This window comes from Pocillopora damicornis, chromosome 8 (genome assembly GCF_964200805.1).
Source record: "Pocillopora damicornis chromosome 8, jaPocDami1.2, whole genome shotgun sequence".
Lineage (NCBI taxonomy): Eukaryota > Metazoa > Cnidaria > Anthozoa > Scleractinia > Pocilloporidae > Pocillopora > Pocillopora damicornis.
The window spans coordinates 16559138-16580027 of NC_142677.1; the positions used below are offsets into that span (position 1 = coordinate 16559138).

The 20890-nt window shown below is 38.5% G+C and overlaps 4 protein-coding genes and 1 long non-coding RNA gene across 6 annotated transcripts in view; 4 read left to right on the top strand and 1 right to left on the bottom strand.

The window, feature by feature from the left end:
• LOC113678812 (protein mono-ADP-ribosyltransferase PARP4) overlaps positions 1-8857 on the top strand; it is a 42947-nt gene extending 34090 nt beyond the window's left edge. Inside the window, exons 37-44 of one of the 2 annotated variants that reach the window (XM_089214802.1) lie at positions 788-913; positions 1459-1548; positions 2469-2594; positions 3139-3228; positions 4372-5678; positions 6511-6604; positions 7243-7364; positions 7951-8857. In XM_089214802.1, coding sequence (XP_089070928.1) covers positions 788-913; positions 1459-1548; positions 2469-2594; positions 3139-3228; positions 4372-5678; positions 6511-6604; positions 7243-7364; positions 7951-8115 — 2120 coding nt within the window. In that variant the 3' untranslated portion in view covers positions 8116-8857. The remainder of the gene's footprint in view (positions 1-787; positions 914-1458; positions 1549-2468; positions 2595-3138; positions 3229-4371; positions 5679-6510; positions 6605-7242; positions 7365-7950) is intronic. The other variant, XM_089214803.1, reaches the window with a different exon arrangement.
• Positions 8858-10114: 1257 nt separating this feature from the next.
• LOC113678832 (uncharacterized) lies at positions 10115-11387 on the bottom strand. Its single transcript, XM_027195744.2, has one exon. The coding sequence runs from the start codon at positions 11278-11280 to the stop codon at positions 10480-10482; it is 801 nt and encodes a 266-aa protein (XP_027051545.2). The 5' UTR covers positions 11281-11387; the 3' UTR covers positions 10115-10479.
• Positions 11387-16455, top strand: LOC149041639 (uncharacterized). The gene is made up of 3 exons (XR_016189242.1): positions 11387-11416; positions 15404-15526; positions 16365-16455. It is a non-coding gene; the product is annotated as an uncharacterized LOC149041639 (long non-coding RNA).
• A 1319-nt stretch (positions 16456-17774) lies between these two features.
• On the top strand, positions 17775-18966 carry LOC113678801 (uncharacterized). The gene is made up of 4 exons (XM_089180901.1): positions 17775-17973; positions 18392-18550; positions 18666-18722; positions 18828-18966. The coding sequence occupies exons 1-4, from the start codon at positions 17775-17777 to the stop codon at positions 18872-18874; spliced, it is 462 nt and encodes a 153-aa protein (XP_089037027.1). The 3' UTR covers positions 18875-18966.
• LOC149041640 (uncharacterized) lies at positions 18840-19995 on the top strand. The gene is made up of 3 exons (XM_089214805.1): positions 18840-19038; positions 19512-19586; positions 19684-19995. Exons 1-3 carry the CDS (start codon positions 18976-18978, stop codon positions 19849-19851), a joined length of 306 nt encoding a protein of 101 aa, XP_089070931.1. The 5' UTR covers positions 18840-18975; the 3' UTR covers positions 19852-19995.
• The last annotated feature ends 895 nt before the right edge of the window (positions 19996-20890 follow it).

Sequence of the window (20890 nt, forward strand, 5' to 3'; positions counted from 1 at the left end):
AGGAAATGATCGCCAATTAAGAAGCTCTTGATTGTTTAACAAATTCTCCTTGTCAGCGCAGTAGGAAATGTGTGGAGAATAGTAAGGATAATATGCACACTGATGTTAGGATGTAACTACGTCTTGTCAACTTTTTTAAAGCCACTTGCTTGGCTTGGTGACTTTCGGGAAATGTATAACATTTCATTAAAAAGAACCGCTTTATCTGGTAATCTGTCTAAGATTGATGCAGTAACTGGTTCTTCGAGCCATAAAAGTGAAATTTGAAAGGTGAAAATGACATTCCCCCTATCAATCAAGAAGAAGTCTTTCACTATAAAAAAATTCAGGTCGTCATTCCTCCGATCATCAGTATGAGTTGGTATGACGTCAAATTTCATGGCACATTACTTGAGAAAACCTTATTGTAGTGAAGATTTTTTGATATGCAAATAATTATTACGGCCCATTAAAGGCTCGAGGTTGGAGGAAAAAATTTCAAAAAGCGTATTTTCTTACCAAGTGCGATAATTTATTATTACAAAGAGTGACAGCTTTTTTGTTACATAGTGCGACGAAAAGTTTTTGTAAAGGTCGCCAGGTATTACAAAGTGCGACAATTTTTATACATACTGCGACAGGTATTACAGAGTGTGACGATTATTACAAAGTTCGACAGAACAGAGTTTCTTATTTTGAGCGGACAACTACAAAGGATGATTTTCCAATGGATGTTACTCTGCATTCTCCAAAAGAAAAAGAAAAAAAACTAATTGCCACTAACATGATCCTGTTTCTGTCCAAACAGACATGGATACAGAGAGTGAATCGAAGCCTGAGTCGGTGAAGAGCATCGGCACTCGTGACGCCGAGAGAAAACCTGAGGCATTATGGCGAGCTAGGGCAAAGCCACGCATGGCTGCGTTCTTTAGAGGTTAATGTTAATCTCGTGATTTTAATGTTTTCTTTGTCTTCGTTCTTTTATTAGAGCTAGCGTATGAATATCAGTATCTGGGCAACTGCCCGCCCACCCACCCCTCCCCTAACTCAACAACAGTCAGTTGACAACAAGTTAAGGTTAATGTTAGGTTAGGGGAAGGGTAGGTGGGCAGTTGCTCAAATACTGATATTGATCCGAGTTAGCTTGATTTCTACTAGTTTGTTTGCTTGCTTATTTTCGTTGTGCAAAACTGTGCCTGTTTGCTACAATGTAGACTGCGTAAAGTGTTATCATTACACGTAGTTCGAAGTTCAAACTTAGTACAGTAGAAAAGTACGCATAATCGTTGTGGGAGCCAGGGAGTGGAATGTACTTTCCCTCTGTTTATTTCTTGGGATTTATCAAATAGAGAATATTGATGGAAACCTCAACATGATAGTTTTCTGGGATAAGGATAGACAAAAAGGAGCAAAGAAGCTAACTACACCATGACAACATAAATTAAATATCAAAATACGAATTATATTTTCAACCTACAGGCATGGATGAGGATGAGGAAGCTTCAGAGGCGCCCTCCCCGCGGGTAATCACGAGAGACATGAATTCAGCCTCTAAAACGAGGACCCAAGGTACAGTAGAACGTGTTTTCTCTTACTAGTCGGTTTGATGGGTGATGATAGTTTACCTTTTGACCACTTAAGTGTGACAAGCATCTAATTTCTCCTAACAATATCACACCTGAATCGTACATTAAGGTGTCGAGAATAAAGGAAATGATCGCCAATTAAGAAGCTCTTGATTGTTTAACAAATTCTCCTTGTCAGCACATTAGAAAATGTGTGGAGAATAGTAAGGATAATATGCACACTGATGTTAGGATGTAACTACGTCTTGTCAACTTTTTTAAAGCCACTTGCTTGGCTTGGTGACTTTCGGGAAATGTATAACATTTCATTAAAAGGAACCGCTTTATCTGGTAATCTTTCGAAGATTGATGCAGTAACTGGTTCTTTGAGCCATAAAAGTGAAATTTGAAAGGTGAAAATGACATTCCCCCTATCAATCAAGAAGAAGTCTTTCACTATAAAAAAATTCAGGTCGTCATTCCTCCGATCATCAGTATGAGTTGGTATGACTTCAAATTTCATGGCACATTACTTGAGAAAACCTTATTGTAGTGAAGATTTTTTGATATGCAAATAATTATTACGGCCCATTAAAGGCTCGAGGTTGGAGGAAAAAATTTCAAAAAGCGTATTTTCTTACCAAGTGCGATAATTTATTATTACAAAGAGTAACAGCTTTTTTGTTACGAAGTGCGACGAAAAGTTTTTGTAAAGGTCGCCAGGTATTACAAAGGGCGACAATTTTTTTACATACTGCGACAGGTATTACAGAGTGTGACGATTATTACAAAGTTCGACAGAACAGAGTTTCTTATTTTGGGCGGACAACTACGAAGGATAATTTTCCGATGGATGTTACTCTGCATTCTCCAAAAGAAAAAAAACTTATTGCCACTAACATGATCCTGTTTCTGTCCAAACAGACATGTATACAGAGAGTGAATCAAAGCCTGAGCCGGTGAAGAGCATCGGCACTCGTGACGCCGAGAGAAAACCTAAGGCATTAAGGCGAGCTATGGCGATGTCACCCATGGCTATGTCCTTAAGAGGTTAATGTTAATCTCGTGATTTTAATGTTTTCTTTGTCTTCGTTCTTTTATTAGAGCTAGCGTATCAATATCAGTATCTGGGCAACTGCCCGCCCACCCACCCCTCCCTAACTCAACAACAGTCAGTTGACAACAAGTTAAGGTTAATGTTGGCTTAGGGGAGGGGTAGGTGGGCAGTTGCCCAAATACTTATATTGATCTGAGTTAGCTTGATTTCTACTAGTTTGTTTGCTTGCTTATTTTCGTTGTGCAAAACTGTGCCTGTGTGCTACAATGTAGACTGCGTAAAGTGTTATCATTACACGAAGTTCGAAGTTCAAACTTAGTACAGTAGAAAAGTACACATAATCATTGCGGGAGCCAGGGAGTGGAATGTACTTTCCCTCTGTTTATTTCTTGGGATTTATCAAATAGAGAATATTGATGGAAACCTCAACATGACAGTTTTCTGGGATAAGGATAGACAAAAAGGAGCAAAGAAGCTAACTACACCGTGACAACATAAATTAAATATCAAAATACGAATTATATTTTCAACTTACAGGCATGGATGAGGATGAGGAAGCTTCAGAGGCGCCTTCCCCGCGGGTAATCACGAGAGACATGAATTCAGCCACTAAACCGAGGACCGAAGGTACAGTAGAACGTGTTTTCTCTTACTAGTCAGTTTGATGGGTGATGATAGTGACAAGTGTGATAAGCATCTAATTTCTCCTTACAATATCACACGTGAATCACACATTAAGGTCTGGAGAATAAAGGAAATGATCGCCAGTTAAGAAGCTCTTGATTGTTTAACAAATTCTCCTCGTCAGCGCACTAGGAAATGTGTGGAGAATAGTAAGGATAATATGCACACTGATGTTAGGATGTAACTACGTCTTGTCAACTTTTTTAAAGCCACTTGCTTGGCTTGGTGACTTTCGGGAAATGTATAACATTTCATTAAAAGGAACCGCTTTATCTGGTGATCTTTCGAAGATTGATGCAGTAACTGGTTCTTCGAGCCATAAAAGTGAAATTTGAAAGGTGAAAATGACATTCCCCCTATCAATCAAGAAGAAGTCTATACTATAAAAAAATTCAGGTCGTCATTCCTCCGATCATCAGTATGAGTTGGTATGACGTCAAATTTCATTTGATCTGCACTAAATAAATAATTATTACGGCGCACTATTTAACTAAAATTGGTTTGGTACAATTCGTCAATTTCTTGGCTGCAGTTGGACAATTTGCGCAGGAGAGTTTTTCTAATCGAACATTAACTTTTGAAGATAAAAAGTCCTGGGATGCGTGTACATAAAAAATCGTAGGTCATCTCTGATTAAAAATCAAATTCTCCTCGGGTTTTACAAATAAAAAAGAGACAATTTGAAAGGCGAGTCGAAGAGTCTACCAGAAGTCACAATTTTGAAAAGGTTATCGCTCCTTTGTTTTCATTTATTGCTTCAAACTTCACTTGACAAACCAAACATTTCTCGACATTTCATACTAAGAATTTGTTTCATATTTTCTTCGATACGAGTTTGTGCTCCCTGACCAAAAGAAAAGTCAGTTTAGTAGCGTTTTTGATGGAAAAGAGCGCCAGTTCACATATTTTTATTCAGAACTGTCTGTCTTAAAATAGAATAAACTACTCTGTTAGGTTTCAGATGAACATTCCATAATTTTTTTGTGTGGATTTCTTAGCTTTAAACGAACACAAAGATAGGTATTCTTAGTCGTAACTTAATCTGGCTACTAATTATTTTTTTATTCTTTGATTTATCCCCTTAAGTAGATGAGAGCAAGAAGGCAGAAAAGAAAGAAAGTTACAAACCGCAAATGGAGCGAGGCGATGATGCTTCTCTGGTTACGCAAAGAGCCGCTTCGTCCTCATCATCGGCATTCTTGCTCCCAAGACAGGGTTATCCTTCTAATGTAATTACAAGAGACGGCGTGTCTGCCTTTGAAGCACCTGGTTTTGCTTTCACTTCAAAGCTCGCAGCTCTTCCTACCACTGAGGCATCTTCGTGCCAAGCTGGTTCCGGTTTGTCTGACAAGTTACAACAGCCACAAAAACCATTATTAAAGAAGGCAGCACCTGTTACCTTTGGAGGAAGAATTGTTCAAAGAGAAGGTATTCCTTTTGGAAGATCTTGTCGTTTTGGTGGACAGAATATGAAGATTTCACAGCAGTCACAGCGAAACCAATTATTTGGTAAGTCGGGAGAAGATGATGGATTATTTGATTCATCCAAAAAGAAAGCAATTCAAGAGATACCAACGTTCATGGAAAAGGAAGCAGTGCCCCCAGTTGTTGGAAGACGCTCAGGTTCTAGTCTGCAGAACATGGAGATGTCTAACTCAGCTCAGTCATCTGGTAGTTCTACGTTTGCCCGATTTCAGACGTTGCAGCGAAACCCCTTAAATTTTCCACAAACTGGTGGATTATTTGGTAATTCGCAGCAGATCAAAATGTTTTCCCAGCCACTGAAAGCTGCAACCGATCCATGTAGCTCTCGTTCCACATTAAACAGAGCAGATCGTCAGATGGAAGAGGAAGTGAGGCAAGAGATACCAGCAACTATCAAGGGAGATGGAGCAGTTCCAATGAATGCAGAGCCAATGTTAAAACAGGAAACATGTCCAGTCCCAGGAAATCTCCAACAGCCTCTTCCTCCACCTCCTGCACCACCACCACCACCACCTGCTTCCCTTGCACCCTTGCACCGCCCTACTCTCCTCCCAGGAGGCTCTCGTCCTCCAACCATTGTACCAGCTAGAGCGTCGTTGATGAAAGATTTCCCTGGAGTGAGCAAGACGCTAAAGGGAGTAACAGTAGCCTCTAAGCAGTCAGCATCTGCAACCACAACTGCAGTAACCGGATTTGGGGCTCCCCCCCCTCCTCCTCCTCCGGCCTGTTCAGCAGCAGGCAGCTCTAAACTTCTTTCTGTCGGGTCAAAACCCCCTCCCTCGATCGGTTCAACATACGAGGGGAAAGTCTGTGTGAGATCTGTAGAGATGGAATGTCCAGGGCTGAGGGAAGCCGTCTTTCCAGATAAGCGAGAAAAGCTAGAACGGATATTTACTGCACAAAATTCGGTAAGTATCGCAAAATGCATACGATTATCCAATTATAGGTGCTTATTTTCCATTGGTTAAAGTCACACAATCTAGGTGGGATTTCGTCATATTTCCATCATCAAACTGATCTGGGCAAATTCCAGTTGGTTTTCCGAACCTTAAACCTCAACTCTCTTCCTTAGAACTAACTGTAACGGCTTGAGACTCCGTGGGGACATGCAATTTTGCTATGAATCAGCAATTGAAATTTCCTTGATTGTAATATCATTCCCCAAATGCAAGTTTGAATTGTTATATCATAAATTATTTTTAACTGATATATATTGATAACTCCTTACTCCTCAAATCGAATCATTGATCATATCCAGTAATTTACCGCATAGTAAATAATTTACTTTATCGGCCAGAGATTTGTTTAGGAATTGGTATTATTTTGGAACTATAATTGTAAAAATTACAGTTCCATTACTCCTTATAAAAAGGAGGTTTGGTAATAGCCTGTTAACTTCAAAATAATGAATATTCTTATGTTATAACAGTCGTGTGATACCATGGCTCCCCTCAGTCCCATGACCGTAACTAATTTAGTCGTAAATAATTGTTAATTCTGTCTTCCTTTGGTAAAACAAGCTTCCCAAACGTCAGTGTAAGAAAAAAGATTCTTAAGCTAGAACCACCATTTATGGTGTAAAGAATCCAGGTAAGGGAGAATTCTTTGCCCTCGACCTTAAGTGTGTTTCAGGTACAGCCCAAGAGTCCTTTGGTTTCAATGATATAAACAGTACAGCTTATATTTTTTAATAAAATTTGTCGATTTTTTTTATTTGATGAGCTTTTTGGTGTTTTTCAGGAGGGTTTCTGGAATGTGGATGACTTGCCTATCATTGGTATAGACACACAAGGCTTTACTGATTTGCTGGCAGGTGCTGGTGCCAGGTCTCTTGGTACGCTTCTGTTCTGTTCTGTTCTGTTCTGTTCTGTATTGTTGCTGTTGTTTTATCTAAGACGGGTACACAATTGAAAGAGTAAAACATAGTCAAACGCCTTTCCTTCAGTACAAGATCTTGTGTTGAAATCTTTATTTCATTACATTTCTACCAACCTTATCAGCGACAACAGAAGATTCTACCGAGTTGCTAAATTGAGACTTATCTTGAACGTGGCGACATTAACAATGTGGGAATTTGCTGATTCTTTTGTAGATTTTATACAGATTAATTCTAATTTATGCTTCGAATTTTTTCGAGATCGGGCAAAATTTAACCAGGATTTAGTTTCTCTCACTTCCTACCCCTCTCCTACGCTCTTGATTCTTCCCTCCTTGAGCCTTGTGCTTCTCCCGTTTGTCTGAAAAGAAACAGAGACTGCTAGGCGAGCCAAACAAAGTGAGGAATTATTTAATTCCAAAGGCTTAGCAATTGCCTACGTTTTAAAACAGAGGCTATGAAAATTTCGAAAATGGATAATTTTCCGTAAAACTTTCGTTGGACTTTGATGAGGAAGACAAATTTTAATGCAGCCAAATTAAGAAGTAATTCCCTGATTTATTGTTTTACACGGCATTTCACGCGATACACTGCAGGTCTTAAAGTTTTTGAAAGCGTGAAAAGACTTCTGGCCACCTTCATGATGTTGGCGTTCATGAAACTGAGGCTTCATGTCGTGTTCCCACTGACGCTTCCATTCGGACAACCTGAGTCTGAGGTGAGAATTTGTCTCAATATTTTGAGGCACTGTTGTCTTTTGGTCAGAACTTAGAGTGCTTAACCAATCGTTAAAATTAGCTCCAATAACCTGAACAAGCTGTTAATTCATCAATGGAAGACGTTGGCAGCTAAAACAAGAATTCCTGGACAGGTTCTCCTGGTAGTATAGCTGGGAAAAAAATTAACAAAGCGTTTTGATGGCAAGTCTCCTAAGGTGATACGCGTCCTTTAAGACGCAACAATGGTGAACGCGTTCAAATGTCCCTTTAGCGAAATTAAGAATCTTTAACGCAACGTAACGTGATAGGACAGTCATTAATTGGCTCTATTTAGGTGATATAGATAGGGAAAAAACTCTTTACTTACTGAATCTTAGCAGTCTCAAACTTCGTTCTCCGTGTCTTCGTGTTTTGTTTTGTGTTTTTTTTATGTACGCCGGGAAGCCTTCCTGGACACTGGGAACCAAGTCGTATCACTGAAAAATTATTATTAGCGTAGGGTCTGGGACCTGTTGGCAAAGTCCTAAAGGCCCAGTTATTGTTTTTTCAAGGGCAGGTTTTTTAGTTTGACGTTTTGTCTTCTAGGTAACTGTTGGTGGTTTGGGAGTGAAGTATTCCAAAGACATCACAAAAGCGCTCAAGTGGGTTAAGATCCAGGAAAGGAAGATTCCTCTTCTTTACTCCCGACTGGAATTTGGAGCCAACTGGGAAGCGGCCACACGAACGATGGCATGGAAGATGAAAATTTAAAAGTGGAAAAAAAAAAAAAAACTAGTTAGTGAAATTAAAAGCCCATTGTTCCATTTTTTTTAAGCTCCGCACAGATCTTTTTATTTTCGTAAACGGATAATATCCACATAATTTTTTTCTATTGGCAGTTGCGATTATTTTGGTTTTAGTTTGACGACATCTAGTCAAGTTGCGCTTCAGTGCATGGAATTTCTAAGATAACATTCCAAAATTAACAGGAGTCTTTATTAGAAATTGTAGTTGAATCTCTGAGATGTGACGGACTCGCTTTTAAATTTGTCCAAGATTCATCCGGGGCAAGTAATGTAATTGGGACTTAGAGTTGAAACTCCAAAACAAAATGAATTTATATTTTAGTTTGGTCAAGATATGTGAAAGGCCTTTTTGAGTTTCAACCTGGTAAGTAAATGAGAACAATATGATGATGTGTGGTTCTAAAAGAACATTTTAATCTCTGAAATATTAATTGATACAGGGGTATTACTAAGCAAAATAATAATTGAGATTAAATAATAAAATAAAATAATACTGAGGAAAATAATGATTGAGATTATATAAGGCATCTTATAAAGTCTAAATGATTACATGATTTGATTTTTTTATTATTGTAAGAGGTTCAAAATCTTCATAATTTTCTGAATATGGCTACTTTTGTTAACTTGTTCGTCTTGCCATCATGACAACGGGGTAACCATATATCAACAAAAAAGGTAAAAATAAAATTCTATTTAATAAACAAGTATAAGCGTGTGGATTGTAATCTTTTATATGATTGGCTGAATCGTGCGCGCAATTTGATTGTGTCTTATGATTTATTGTATGGGACAGAGGCAAAGATGACGTTACCATAAATAACATTTTGCCTTTATCTTATAGAAAAAATAGTTTCCATGTTGCCGTGTCTTTACAGTAATAGATCACAGAAGACTTCAAATCAGTGACACACTCGGCCACCCCTCGTGTGCCTCTTTTTTTTTTACCACAATTTTACGTCATCTGTGATCTATTACTGAACAGAAGCACAACAACATGGGATCTATATGGTAAATAGCAAAATTTCATAGAAGTCTATTACATGTGACATGTAGCTGTCACAAAAAAATTGCTTTCTTCAGGCTAATGGTTAGAATTGACTAACAAATTTAAGAGTTGGTTGAGTGTTGTCCGTTATTTTCCGAGCGTTTTCCTTTTTGTAATAAATTCCCATATGTTTATGTGAATTAACTAAACAAGGCGGATAAATTTGGTTGATTATTAGATTCTCTTTACGTGTAGACTGGTCTCATTGGCCTGTTTTCGGTTGTCCTCACTCATTCCCGGCTTCGTCCATGCGTCTTAAGCACTCATTAAAACACATGGGAAACCATTGGGTAAAAGTACGTGACTGTCGTGTCAGCCGGCGGGAAACTAGCCTGTAAACTGGCTCCCTATTCCAAGTTCGTGCGAAGCGGGGAGAAAGAGAGCGAGGAGGGGGTGAGGGTAGGGAGGACGACGCTGCCTTACCCTTAATCCCCTCTTCCGCTTACTGATTGATTCGCAGCCAGTTGCTCTCATCGTTGGCAACCGGACTTTATCATTTGACTATCGTCAAACTGGCCCGGAATGAAAAGGAATTGATTGGCGCCCTCCTCAGCGTTTATTGGAACACAGAAATGACTTTGTTTTGAGTTGCCTTTGTACAAAGATCACAACTTTTCTTAAATAACACTTAATAAACGGATTCATGATTTAAAACGAATGTCAGAGTGCCACTGAGAGTGCGAGAGAAAAGATAGATGAAAAGATCTGGGGGGGGGGGGGGGAGCTTATAGGAGAACTCGTTACCAACAGATGATTTCGTAGCTTAGTTGTTAGTAACAAATCACCAGCAGGCACGGGGTTGAGCCCCGTTGAACTCTGAATTTTTTCTCAGGCTTCAGTTTTGCGTTTTCTTCGGATCAATTGCAGTTAGCCCATGATGATCCATTTTTCATTCTTGAGCAGCACACATCACCATCAGTTGAGATTTTTCTTCCATTTTATAGAGTCATTTTGAAATTATTACTTTTCCTCTACGTACAGTGCTAATACACTCCCATTCAAAATACTCACTTGTTTTCACAACATTAAGCTTCCATTTTCAAAAATAAATATTTAACGTTTTGCTGCTGCTTCGTGAAACGAACATATATACATTAACATTTACATCAACTTCCTTTCGAGTTTCCTAGGCAAACACAATGTGTGTCTCGGGTTTGTCAGTTAAAATTACATTCAGTTCTATCTTGCCCTCTCATGAACAACACAATTTACTCTCTGCATTATTCGGAAAAATGAACCAAGATGATAATTTCACGTGTTTGTGTCACAATGAACTGTTTAGTTCTACTTGCTAAAAAGACGCGACAAAGCGAGCTGTTTTCGTAGATCGTCAACAGGCTTTCCTTTGCTTGTAAGTCTCTTGTGTATTTCTTGAATTACCATTTTTCTTTCTTCGCTTATTCGTTTCTCGTGGCGGGCTTCCTGGCGAAGCTTGTCGACAACAACTTCAAGACGTGTGAGATTGGCGACGGCGATGTTTCTCTCGTTTCGCAACTTCTCTGTCTCGTTGAGAATTTTTGCTTTGCTCTGAACTTTCTCCAACTCCTTTGCGTCTTTTACTTCTTTAACCTTGTTGCGAAGTTTCAATTTCAGTTCATCGACGGCCAGTTCTGCCACAGACTTGTTGTTGATTGCTTCAGCTCGGTCGTACGACATTTTATGAATTGATTCTTTCAGTCTTTTCAATTCCTCGTCTTTTCCGCGGATAACCTGTCCCCAGTTTTCAGGGAACGGAAGCTGAGAAATTTGGGCCTTTAGTTCTTCGTTTTCCTGGGAAAGAACAAGAAGTTTCGATTTCGTTTGCAGAAGTTCATCTCGTAACTTTTGACCCTCTTGCCTTAAAGCACCATTTTCTTCCCTTATCTCCAGGTACGCTTTGTAGATGATTTCGTAGTCTTTAGCTTTCGGTCGCTTTGGGGCTCTTTTGATCGGTTCCTCGACTGCGTAAATACCGTTTCTTGAAAACGTTCCTTTTGTTGGAGCGATAAAAATGTGACTGGTTCTCCGTGAGCCTGCAACGGCTGGTGTTAATCCAGTAAATCTAGAAGGCGCAGAAACTCTGAACTCCATGTTAGCAAATGCCATACCTTACCACTTTACTTCTATTAAATTGTAAACAAACAAGCGCCCCTAATTACACTCTGCATAAATCCGTCTTCCCGACAGTTAATAAAATTTCCTTTCTTTTACAGAAGTTCAAGGTCAAATTACTGCAATCAAGGTAATAACTTTGCCATTGTGACGTGTGTGCGCAATTCATCACTAACTGTTCAAAATAGAACTGCAAATAAAAGATCAATAAACTTGGCAATTAATTACGTACCCTTATAGATACCAATTTTAGAAGAGGTTTATTGGGCATCCGCGTGGAAAAATGGGTTTTTGTGCTGGGCTGTCTTAATGGATAACTTTGGATAGCTTTCAAAGTCGAGCTCATAAGTGGAAATGTAACTTATAGCCCAAATATGATTTGTTTCAAAGCGGCCAGGAAATATAAAGCAATCTCCTGCCAACCTGTAATTCAGCCCATTGTTCCCTACAAAGAGGCGGTCTCTTCACGAAATGAGACTTCATTTGAATTCGAAGTTTCCAGAATTTAATAAACAAACAGCACAACAACCATTTTCGCGTACTGTAAAGCCGACACAAAAGCTTGTCAAAATCTGGCAAATTTCTCAACCAGTATTTTTTTTGCAACTTTCTCAACTACCTTTAAAACTAATTATAATCAAAGAAATACTCAGAATTTCATCGGCAATTTAGTGTAATGATTTTTCAACAAAAAGTAGCATCGATTTGATTTAACGATTTCTTTGATTAGCTGATTGTTTTACGGCGTCAAGAACTGTAATTTCTCCTATCTCTTTTCGGGGAAGGCGTGTTAGTCAGGAGCAAGAGAATATAATATTTTGTCAGGAGCGAATAATTACCCGTGGTTTTATCATACTATGCCAAAACATTGACAGTTACAGCAGAGAAATCAGTGAACTTTCACCTACAAAGATAAGAAAATCCGTTAATCACGGTTCTTCGAGCGTACGTGAATAAAATCTTGATCACGTTTTCTAGTTTTGCATTGTTTAATCCTCGTTTGTCCAGAAGACAATAAAAGTATTAAGTTGGGTCACTGTTAAACACAGGAAGCATCACGTTCAAGCATTCTCGATTTAAAAATGGATTAATCCTGTTAGCGCTTGTTTACACGTTCGACCTGATACGCAAGAGAGTTACTCAAGCGCAATAAAGTAATGCACTCCTCATTATTTTTTGCTGCCACTCGGTTACAAGTATAAAGAAAAATATGTGTTTAAGACTTAAACACTTTATTTATTTAAGTGATCTGCACACTTGGTATAACGACTAGTTTTCAGCTACGCCACTGCGAGTATGGTTTAATGAAAATTAAATGAAAACATTAAAATAAAGAATCCTCGCGAGGAGTCAGATACGTTCTCGTTTCACGCGCGTGACATATGAAGTGGACATTCTCGTTATTTCCACATTATCGGCAAGTTCGTTTAGATTACTTTGGTTCTTATTTGGTGCCCGTTGCTTCGACGAATGGCAAAATGCTCATAACGTTTATAAAAACATTGAAGTGAGAGAACACTAGAGAAAAGTAACACCGAATCGACGGCGTGTCTTCACGCATTTTTTCGTGTTTTCCCGCGCAAAACAAAAACTCGCGTTTAGACCTGTGACCCAGTGTGGGACATGACATGAGTATATTGCCCTGCCCACTCTAAATTTAAGGCTCTCTCTCTCTCACTCTCTTGATTTGGTATTGTATAAAGATAAATCTCTGAAAGAGAGAACTGTCTATTTCTAGGGTTGACTGAGAACTTCCAACAACCTTTCAAATAAGAAAGATGATAAATTTTGTGTTAAGTAAAGTGGTTGGGAGAGAGAGAGAGAGAGAGAGAGAGAGAGAGAGAGAGAGAGAGAGAGAGAGAGAGAGAGAGAGAGAGAGAGAGAGAGAGAGGGAGGTGTTTATTCGTCTTGTCTCTTTTTTATTCTGTTCGCGAATATGACGCTTTCGATATTGTTTATCGTAACTGTGTGCAAGACGCGTGACTCATTTAGACCTTGTCATGGCAGAGCTCATCGTGGGGTGTCTGTGACACCTCAAGGTGTACCTTAACATTACTTCACAGTTTCAACCTTATCAAAAAAATACCTTACGCATGACAGTAACAGTTATTTGTATCGTGAAATAGGTTTTGGTTAGTCATCGTGGTAAAAGGCACTTTCAAAAGAGAAATGTAATCGTTTGTCTTACGATGTAGTCACTTTGGACCAGCGACGTATCATACTGCTGGTCGCCTTCAGCTGATGATGCATCGAGAGACAAACGATTTCATTTCTCTCTTGAAAATTATTAATATATGGAACCATTTAATCCAAAGTTAGAGGAAAAGATCCTCAGGTATCGCTGAATAGGAGGTAAACCTTCTAATGATGGTAGATCAGTTGTAAATCTTTTGTGGTAAACATCTAAATATGAGATATAGAGGAAACACGAATAAGGAGGGTTAGTATCAAGTAAACAGCTAAATTCAATTCCTATGGAAATAGAAAATACAGTACAAAAACTTTTTTCGGCTCAAGATGGCGTGATAAATATGAAATGTCGAGCAGTAATAGTGGAGCAAAAGCAAATTTCACCGGCACAACCATTCACGAGGAAATATGCTCTTTCAGAGTGGATATGCCAAAACTATTTGCGAGTAAGACTGACACGTGTCATTTCAGGTTGTGCAGTGGGAGGAGAGCGCTCTTACCACTGTGCATCCCTTTTCAGCTCACTGCACTCATTTATGAGTAATTCGCACATAAATTTAAAGGTAAGGGTGATGCTATGGTAACCTTTTGTCAGGAAATGGTCATAAAATAGTGAGGAGTGATTGAATACGTTTTTGGTACCATGCTCTAGGAACACTCAAAAGTTTAGATAGAAAAATCCATCTAAGAATTGGTGTTTAAAAATAACGAAACTATATTAAACCAACTTAAATTTAAACCAATTGGATTAAATGACTAAAGTACTTTGATAATTCAACTCTAAAAACAGTAGGTTGTGTAGGTTACATATAGATTGTGAGTTTTTCCCTCCCCCACCTCCACTCAACATTAAATCTTGAAGCTTATTTTAAGACAGCGGTTGCAAGTACTAAAGGCCAGATGGCCGGAACCTTTTCTTTAATAGTCATAACGGAGCTTTCATCACCCTAAGTTACAAATTCTTCTTGTGGCAAACATTCTTTCAATTATTTATTCTAGGACACCATCGGTTTCGACTTAGCTGGCTTCTGCGGACCTCGACAAGATTGATATTGACTGAATCACGAAAAACGATTCAAAGTTTATTTTTGTCAATCAAAGCTACGAAGTATTATAACACATTTCTGACATCTTCCCTTTCAAAAAGAAAAGGGAAGATGTTGTCAGAAATGACAAAATTTATTTTTTTCAGTTTCATTTTATCTGAGTTCTATACCTAATATTTCTACGACAGTATTTGCTCCTTTCGAAATCTACTAAGTTGAAATCAGCCATCAGCTGGCCTTCCCATTTAGGGCCTCTTCATATGAGCCCGGTTGACCGGGCTAGCCCGGTTACCGAGATCTCGCCTCACTCCTATTTCCTTTGTAAAAATTTCGATGTGTTCATATGAGAAGGCGGGCCAGCCCGGTTACCGAGATCTCGGTTGTAGAAACCGAGATCTCGGTTGTAGAAACCGAGATCTCGGTAACCGGGATGAAATATTTTCCCATATGAAAACTCCAGCCCGGTTACCGGGATGAAAATTTTTCAACTGTGCATGCTCAAACTCGTTCCCAGGGCCTCAGTCCACGTTTCGCGCCCTTTTCGACTCTTTTTCATCCCGGTAACCGGGCTGAAATTTCCCATATGAACAGACGACAAAATTCGTCCCGGTAACCGGGCCAGCCCGGTTACCGGACTCATATGAAGAGGCCCTTAATTATTGAATTTAACGACAGTAACCGAAGAGCTATTCAATGCTTTTCGGTACGCCTTTCAAAGTCGGAAAAACTCATTTGAATTACAAATAATTTTTACAAGTTAATGTTCATATTTGCGATCGGTCTCGCACGTGGAAAGAGCGTAAGAAGTTCGAGAGATTTCAGCGTCTTTTGCAGCTTCTCTGGGGCCACAAAACACATCACTTCCACTGTTATACCTTTAGATATGGTCTGTTCAGTGTCAAGTCCAGCTTGTGTCTCTTTCTTCGCTCGAAGTTGCTGCGCAGGGTGGCTCAAATTCGATGACGAGGATTGATGAATGCCATTTTGTCTCGAATTTTCCTGAGGTACGTAACTAAGTGTAAATGCATATTGAATAGAAATACAGTGCCTCGCCGTTTCCCTTGAAAATCAGTTTAAATTGTAGAGTACGATACAAAAAGGAAAAGCATACTATACATGGTACAGAATAAGACTACTCCCCAAATGCAGCCGCCATGACGGTTCTTATTGCGCCATGTGACTCTTTGAATAACAGTGAGAAATTTTTAACATAAAGGTTAAGTTATTGATAGCTTGTTTAGTTATTCATTACTTTTTATTTCTACATTTGTTCTTATTCTACGCGATGCAATCACTTATGCTCACAGTATGTCAAAATTATATTTTCCTTAAACGCGCACATCGCTTCCCTGACACGCAAGGTTAAAACCCTGGCTGGGTCATTGTTTTATGTACTTAGGCGAGAAAATTCAACTCCATAACGTCTCTCTCGACCCATGAATATAAATAATCTAAATAGGTACCCGTGAACTGTCGGAGAAATCTGTTAAAATACTTAAGGGAGCTCAGCTCGTCCAGGGAAGAAGCGGAGGCTCCTAAAATCTTCATATCACAGATACCAGAATATGCTTCGGTAGCAGCCATGGGTGTTAGAATTAGTTTCGTGTGCATAGATTAGATTTTATCTCGGATCACCTTCAAAGGATTTCGAAGGTAACGTAACTTCATTGTATTAGAATGGTAACTCTTGTGAACTCTTTTCGATTCTTTCGACATCAAGACATCTAGACATCAATTTTTATCATTCGCAGCAACCTGAAGTACATGTACTTACATAGAGAAGGGTACACTCCCGTTCGAAATCGATTTAAACTGTGTTTTGTGTTTTGGTTCCTTCTTCAGCACAACGTCAAGCATAGAATGAATAGAAATAAGAAATTCAAGGAAGGAAATGATAGAAACTGGGCAACTTTTTCTATGTTTGGTAATTAAATTTTTTAAAGTGAATTAGGCGCTTGTATGTCTGATCTGCTATGAACGCTTAAATCCTTTCATCAATATTCTCTTTACTGTCTTTCAAACAAATCTTATGTCGTTAGTTTGGAGAATTTGGTGCTAACTAATGATCTTCTTGTTGATACTGTTCTGTATTCTCATCACTTGTCTGCTTGATATTGTATCAATATTGTATACGGAAATTCTGTCTCGGTCACTCGTGGGAGTTTGAGGCATAAACCTGGATTTAACGGACTGAAATACAAAAACTAGTTGGGTTCTAAAACAAAAAATTGATCGAATCCCTTGGCCTACAGCGCTTTTGGTTTGAGGAATCAATTGCTTTGTTTCTGTTGATAGCAAAACACTGGTGTCAAAGAAATAACTAATGGTTATCATGCATGAAAGTCCACTTGACCTACCTAATGTAGCAACAGTTTAGCCTGTCAAATATTCCCTTAATTTTGATATCTTTTCAGAGAATACTAATCTCGAAAAGGGGTTAGAAAAAGAAATACTTATTGAAAAATGGTATACCTTAAACTATTATTACCAGGGGATTATCTGATAAAAAAGATTATCCGTTGTGTTTTTCTTTTCGAATCCGAAAAAAAGATACTTTTTTTTAGTTAATACGAGTGCTTATCTAAAAGAGGGTATGTAAAAAAAAACCATAGAAGCATCCAGAAAGGTTTGTTTTTCAGTTAGTAACCACTGACTACTTGTAACTATTTATAGCTTGCAAGGCTGGTTTCCGAAACTTTGATTTTGCTTACGTTTCGATGACTTATGCGGAAGTCTGCGTAGACTTAAGTGTGTGTCATTCTATTGTTACAAGCCCATTGGGATATTTCGTTAGACCACGAACAACACTGAGGATCGAACTTTGGAGATTACCGACCTATAGCGACATACTGGTAAACCGGGACTTTTTAAGACTTACCATTGGTAAATTTGAAACTGAATTGGCGAGGCGCGCGCCACATAATAGAGAAAATGGCCTAAAAATCACCACAGGGGTGCATTTTTTTCTTGTTTTCACCAAAATCGCTTTGAATAAACCCCTTTTACCATATGACCTTTGAAGAAGAGAGATTATGGAGGCCCCCTGTACCTTTGCTGTTGCTTTAGGACGTCTAGAAGACATATCAAATCGAGTATGAAAACTCGCTTCTTTACATATTGCTAGTATGAGAAACAGCCCTTTGCCTACTTATGGACGTAATTTTGTGAAGGGGAAATTTCTATTGCTGTTTTACCATATGGTTATTTTAACTTAATTGTTGGGGAAACCTTATAAAAGCAATATTTTTTATCATGGATAGGTTTTCTATTTCATGGGAGGCCTACCATGAGCCGACACAGCAAGATGAATCACTTGCAAGAACCTTCTTGGTGGAAGGATGTAAAGCAGGTTTAGACTTCAGATGTAACATTCAAAAAACATCAGAGAATCGGCCAGGAGCTGAGTTGCCACTTGAAGACCTACTTAATCAAAGAATTGAAGATCATTTAAGTAGAACTACTAGAGATGGTTATGAATAGTTTGCCTTGTTTGCCACAAAAACAAATTAAGAGTGGGTAATCTCAATTATTAAGTGTTATCAAATATATTGATCTGTTTCATTTTGCTGCCGCTGAAGGAATTCAATCACCAAGACAGTCCAACAGTTAAAGTTAAAATATCAGGCGATGGAGCCAGAATGTCTCATTTCCTTTGTTCCTTTTCCATCTTATATGAGCATCAACATGTTCTCTGTAGTGCTAGTACAGTGCATTGATAGGTAATTATTTTGAATTCATGCAACTACAAGGCTAACTGGAAGATGCAGACAGTACAAAACAGTGCAGGTAAAACTAATTCTGACTACGTGTATCATTAATAATTGTGACAACATTGAAAAAAAAATGCTGAATTCTAATCACACCTTTAGAATTACTATCTATCAACCTTGCTTATTTTGTCACAACAGGCAACCACACCATTGTTGTACTCAAAACATCTGAGGTTTTTAACAACCTGAGAACTGGTCTGGCAAATGTAACGCAGACGGTAAAAAAGTTAATTGATGATGGATTCATCTTGATCAAAGGTAGAAAGTAAATTTGTAGTTATACCTTGGTGGCAACTACAAAGTAGGACTATATAAATGTGAAAACCTTTGAGTTTGTTATTTATAATACCTTGTTTTTCTTTTTTTTCAACAGTTTCTGCTTCTGGCAATGGGCATAAAAAAGAGTCATTTCAAACAATTCATGCATTTGGTACCTAATCCGCAAAAAAGACAGATTCTTTTCAAATTATGTTATGTCTTTCATCTCTTGAAAACATGTTTTACAATACTGATGTTCTCTTTTTCTCATCTTAAGGTGCAACATGGATGTTTCATATTCATAATACCAGGCGGAAATTTTGAAATGAAAATTGGGCCCGGACGGGCACAAGCAAGTTGGATGCTTGCATCAACCATTATTTGAAATACTTCTTAGCAACGTTGTCACTGACGAACTTCACTTGATGTTAAGAGTGATGGACAGACTAGAGACAGGGCTAACCCTCAAAGATGTTGATCGGGATGAGGTAAATTATATCTTTCGTTGTCTTATTATATAAAGAAATTCAAAGCGAGTATTGCAAGAGTTTCACTTTGTAATGCAATTTACCTTTCATGAAATCAGGCTGACAACCTAGGCAAGCCCCCATCAAAGAGGTACTTTCCCCATTTAGATGCACTACTTGCCATCATACACTCCTTAAGAATCTCTCTCAACATGTGGAAAACAAGAGAATCAAGCAGGACCCTTAAAAGGACATCCTCGCTGGGATGAGAGAAGTGACTGCTCCTGGAAAAGCTTCCCTGTCAATTTACAAGTTTTTGCGCCTAGAAAGAGCACATGTTGTTCAAAAACTGTAGACAGTGAGTAAATGATTGTTTAGTAATAAACAAATAAATTCATCTTGTGTTGAAAGGAACCCACAACCTTGGGTTTAAACAGATTTTTGAACAGTTTAAATCAACTTTCACTCAATAAATGAAAATCCTCTCTTTTCAGTGCTTTCAGGAGATATTAGAACTCCTAAGCAAAGATACCCACGGCAAAGATAAAGTCGTTAAACTACAGGATAAGGTTTGTGTTAAAAAAAGAAACTTTTTTACTTCAATCCTTAGTCCTTTTTGTAAAAAGACATTCCAATTTTTATAACCATTCTTTCTCAAATACACAGGCTAAAATGTGGAGAGCCTATTTGATATGGATGCCTGGAACTGGCTCAGGTTACACCAATGAAATAATGACAACTCCGTATATTCACATCTTGGTCTACTACACTCTAACAATGATACGCAACCATGGCTCACTCAAGTACTTCAGTGGTCAAGGTAATCATGTATAATTTTGATCAATGGAACAGCTCTACTTTCATTGCTTCTATATCCATGACGTGATAAGAAACGAAGAAGATGGAGAGAACAATGCTCTCAAACATTACAGTCCTCTTGCCCTTTTGCATCTGTGCTTTCTCTCGATAATTTGTAACGACACCATTGGCAACACTCAAGGGAAGCCGCAAAATACCATCAAATTGCTCGACGAAAAATCCTTTCATTTGACATCAGATAAAGTTAGGTTACTAAAAAAACACGGCAGTCAAAAGTCGCGCATGCCTCATCGCCCAGAATTCAGCGACATATCCGGCACTTTCATTGAGACGCTGGCGCTAAATTTAAAAGCTAATTAGAAAATGATTGTCAAACAATAGGAAAAGGGGCTGAAAATGCCGAGGAAGGCTTACGTTCTCTTCGTTTACGGATAAACTACTTTTCAAATGCTACTTTTAGCATATGGCTTTTAAAGAAGAAAGTTCAATTGAACAGTGTATCATTCTCACTTTGTTCTTGCGCTTTCAGAAGAGGTCGCAAATTTGCCTTGAAAATTGACTATGTTAGCATCCTGCTTGTATGAGAAGTCGATCTCCGCGCACTTTCAGGCGTAATTTATCTTCACTCAATTGCTAGATTTCTCTTTTACCATATGGTTATTTTTATTTGACATTCTAGAAAGCGTCATAGAAATTTTCAAGGGATTCCAAACTTTGGAAGTAGTCGCAAAACGCGAATTTCGAAAACGTTTGCTCACCATCGTAGTGTTCTATCCAAATTTGTCCTTTGGAGACCCCCACGAGAATACAAGTGACCTATTTTAAACTTCCCGCGAGAATATTAAGGTATGCTAAGCTCCGCCTCCGCAAACAATCGCGCACACGCCGCCTAATTAGTATTGAAATTGGGGTGGTAACTAGACAATGCTTTAAAAACTGTAAAAGCTTTTAAGATATGATCGCTGAGATCGCTGAGATCGCTGTAGAAATATTCAGCAATCGTTACTATCATATGGAAACCACACTCCTATTATTGTCGCAAGAAAGACTTTAG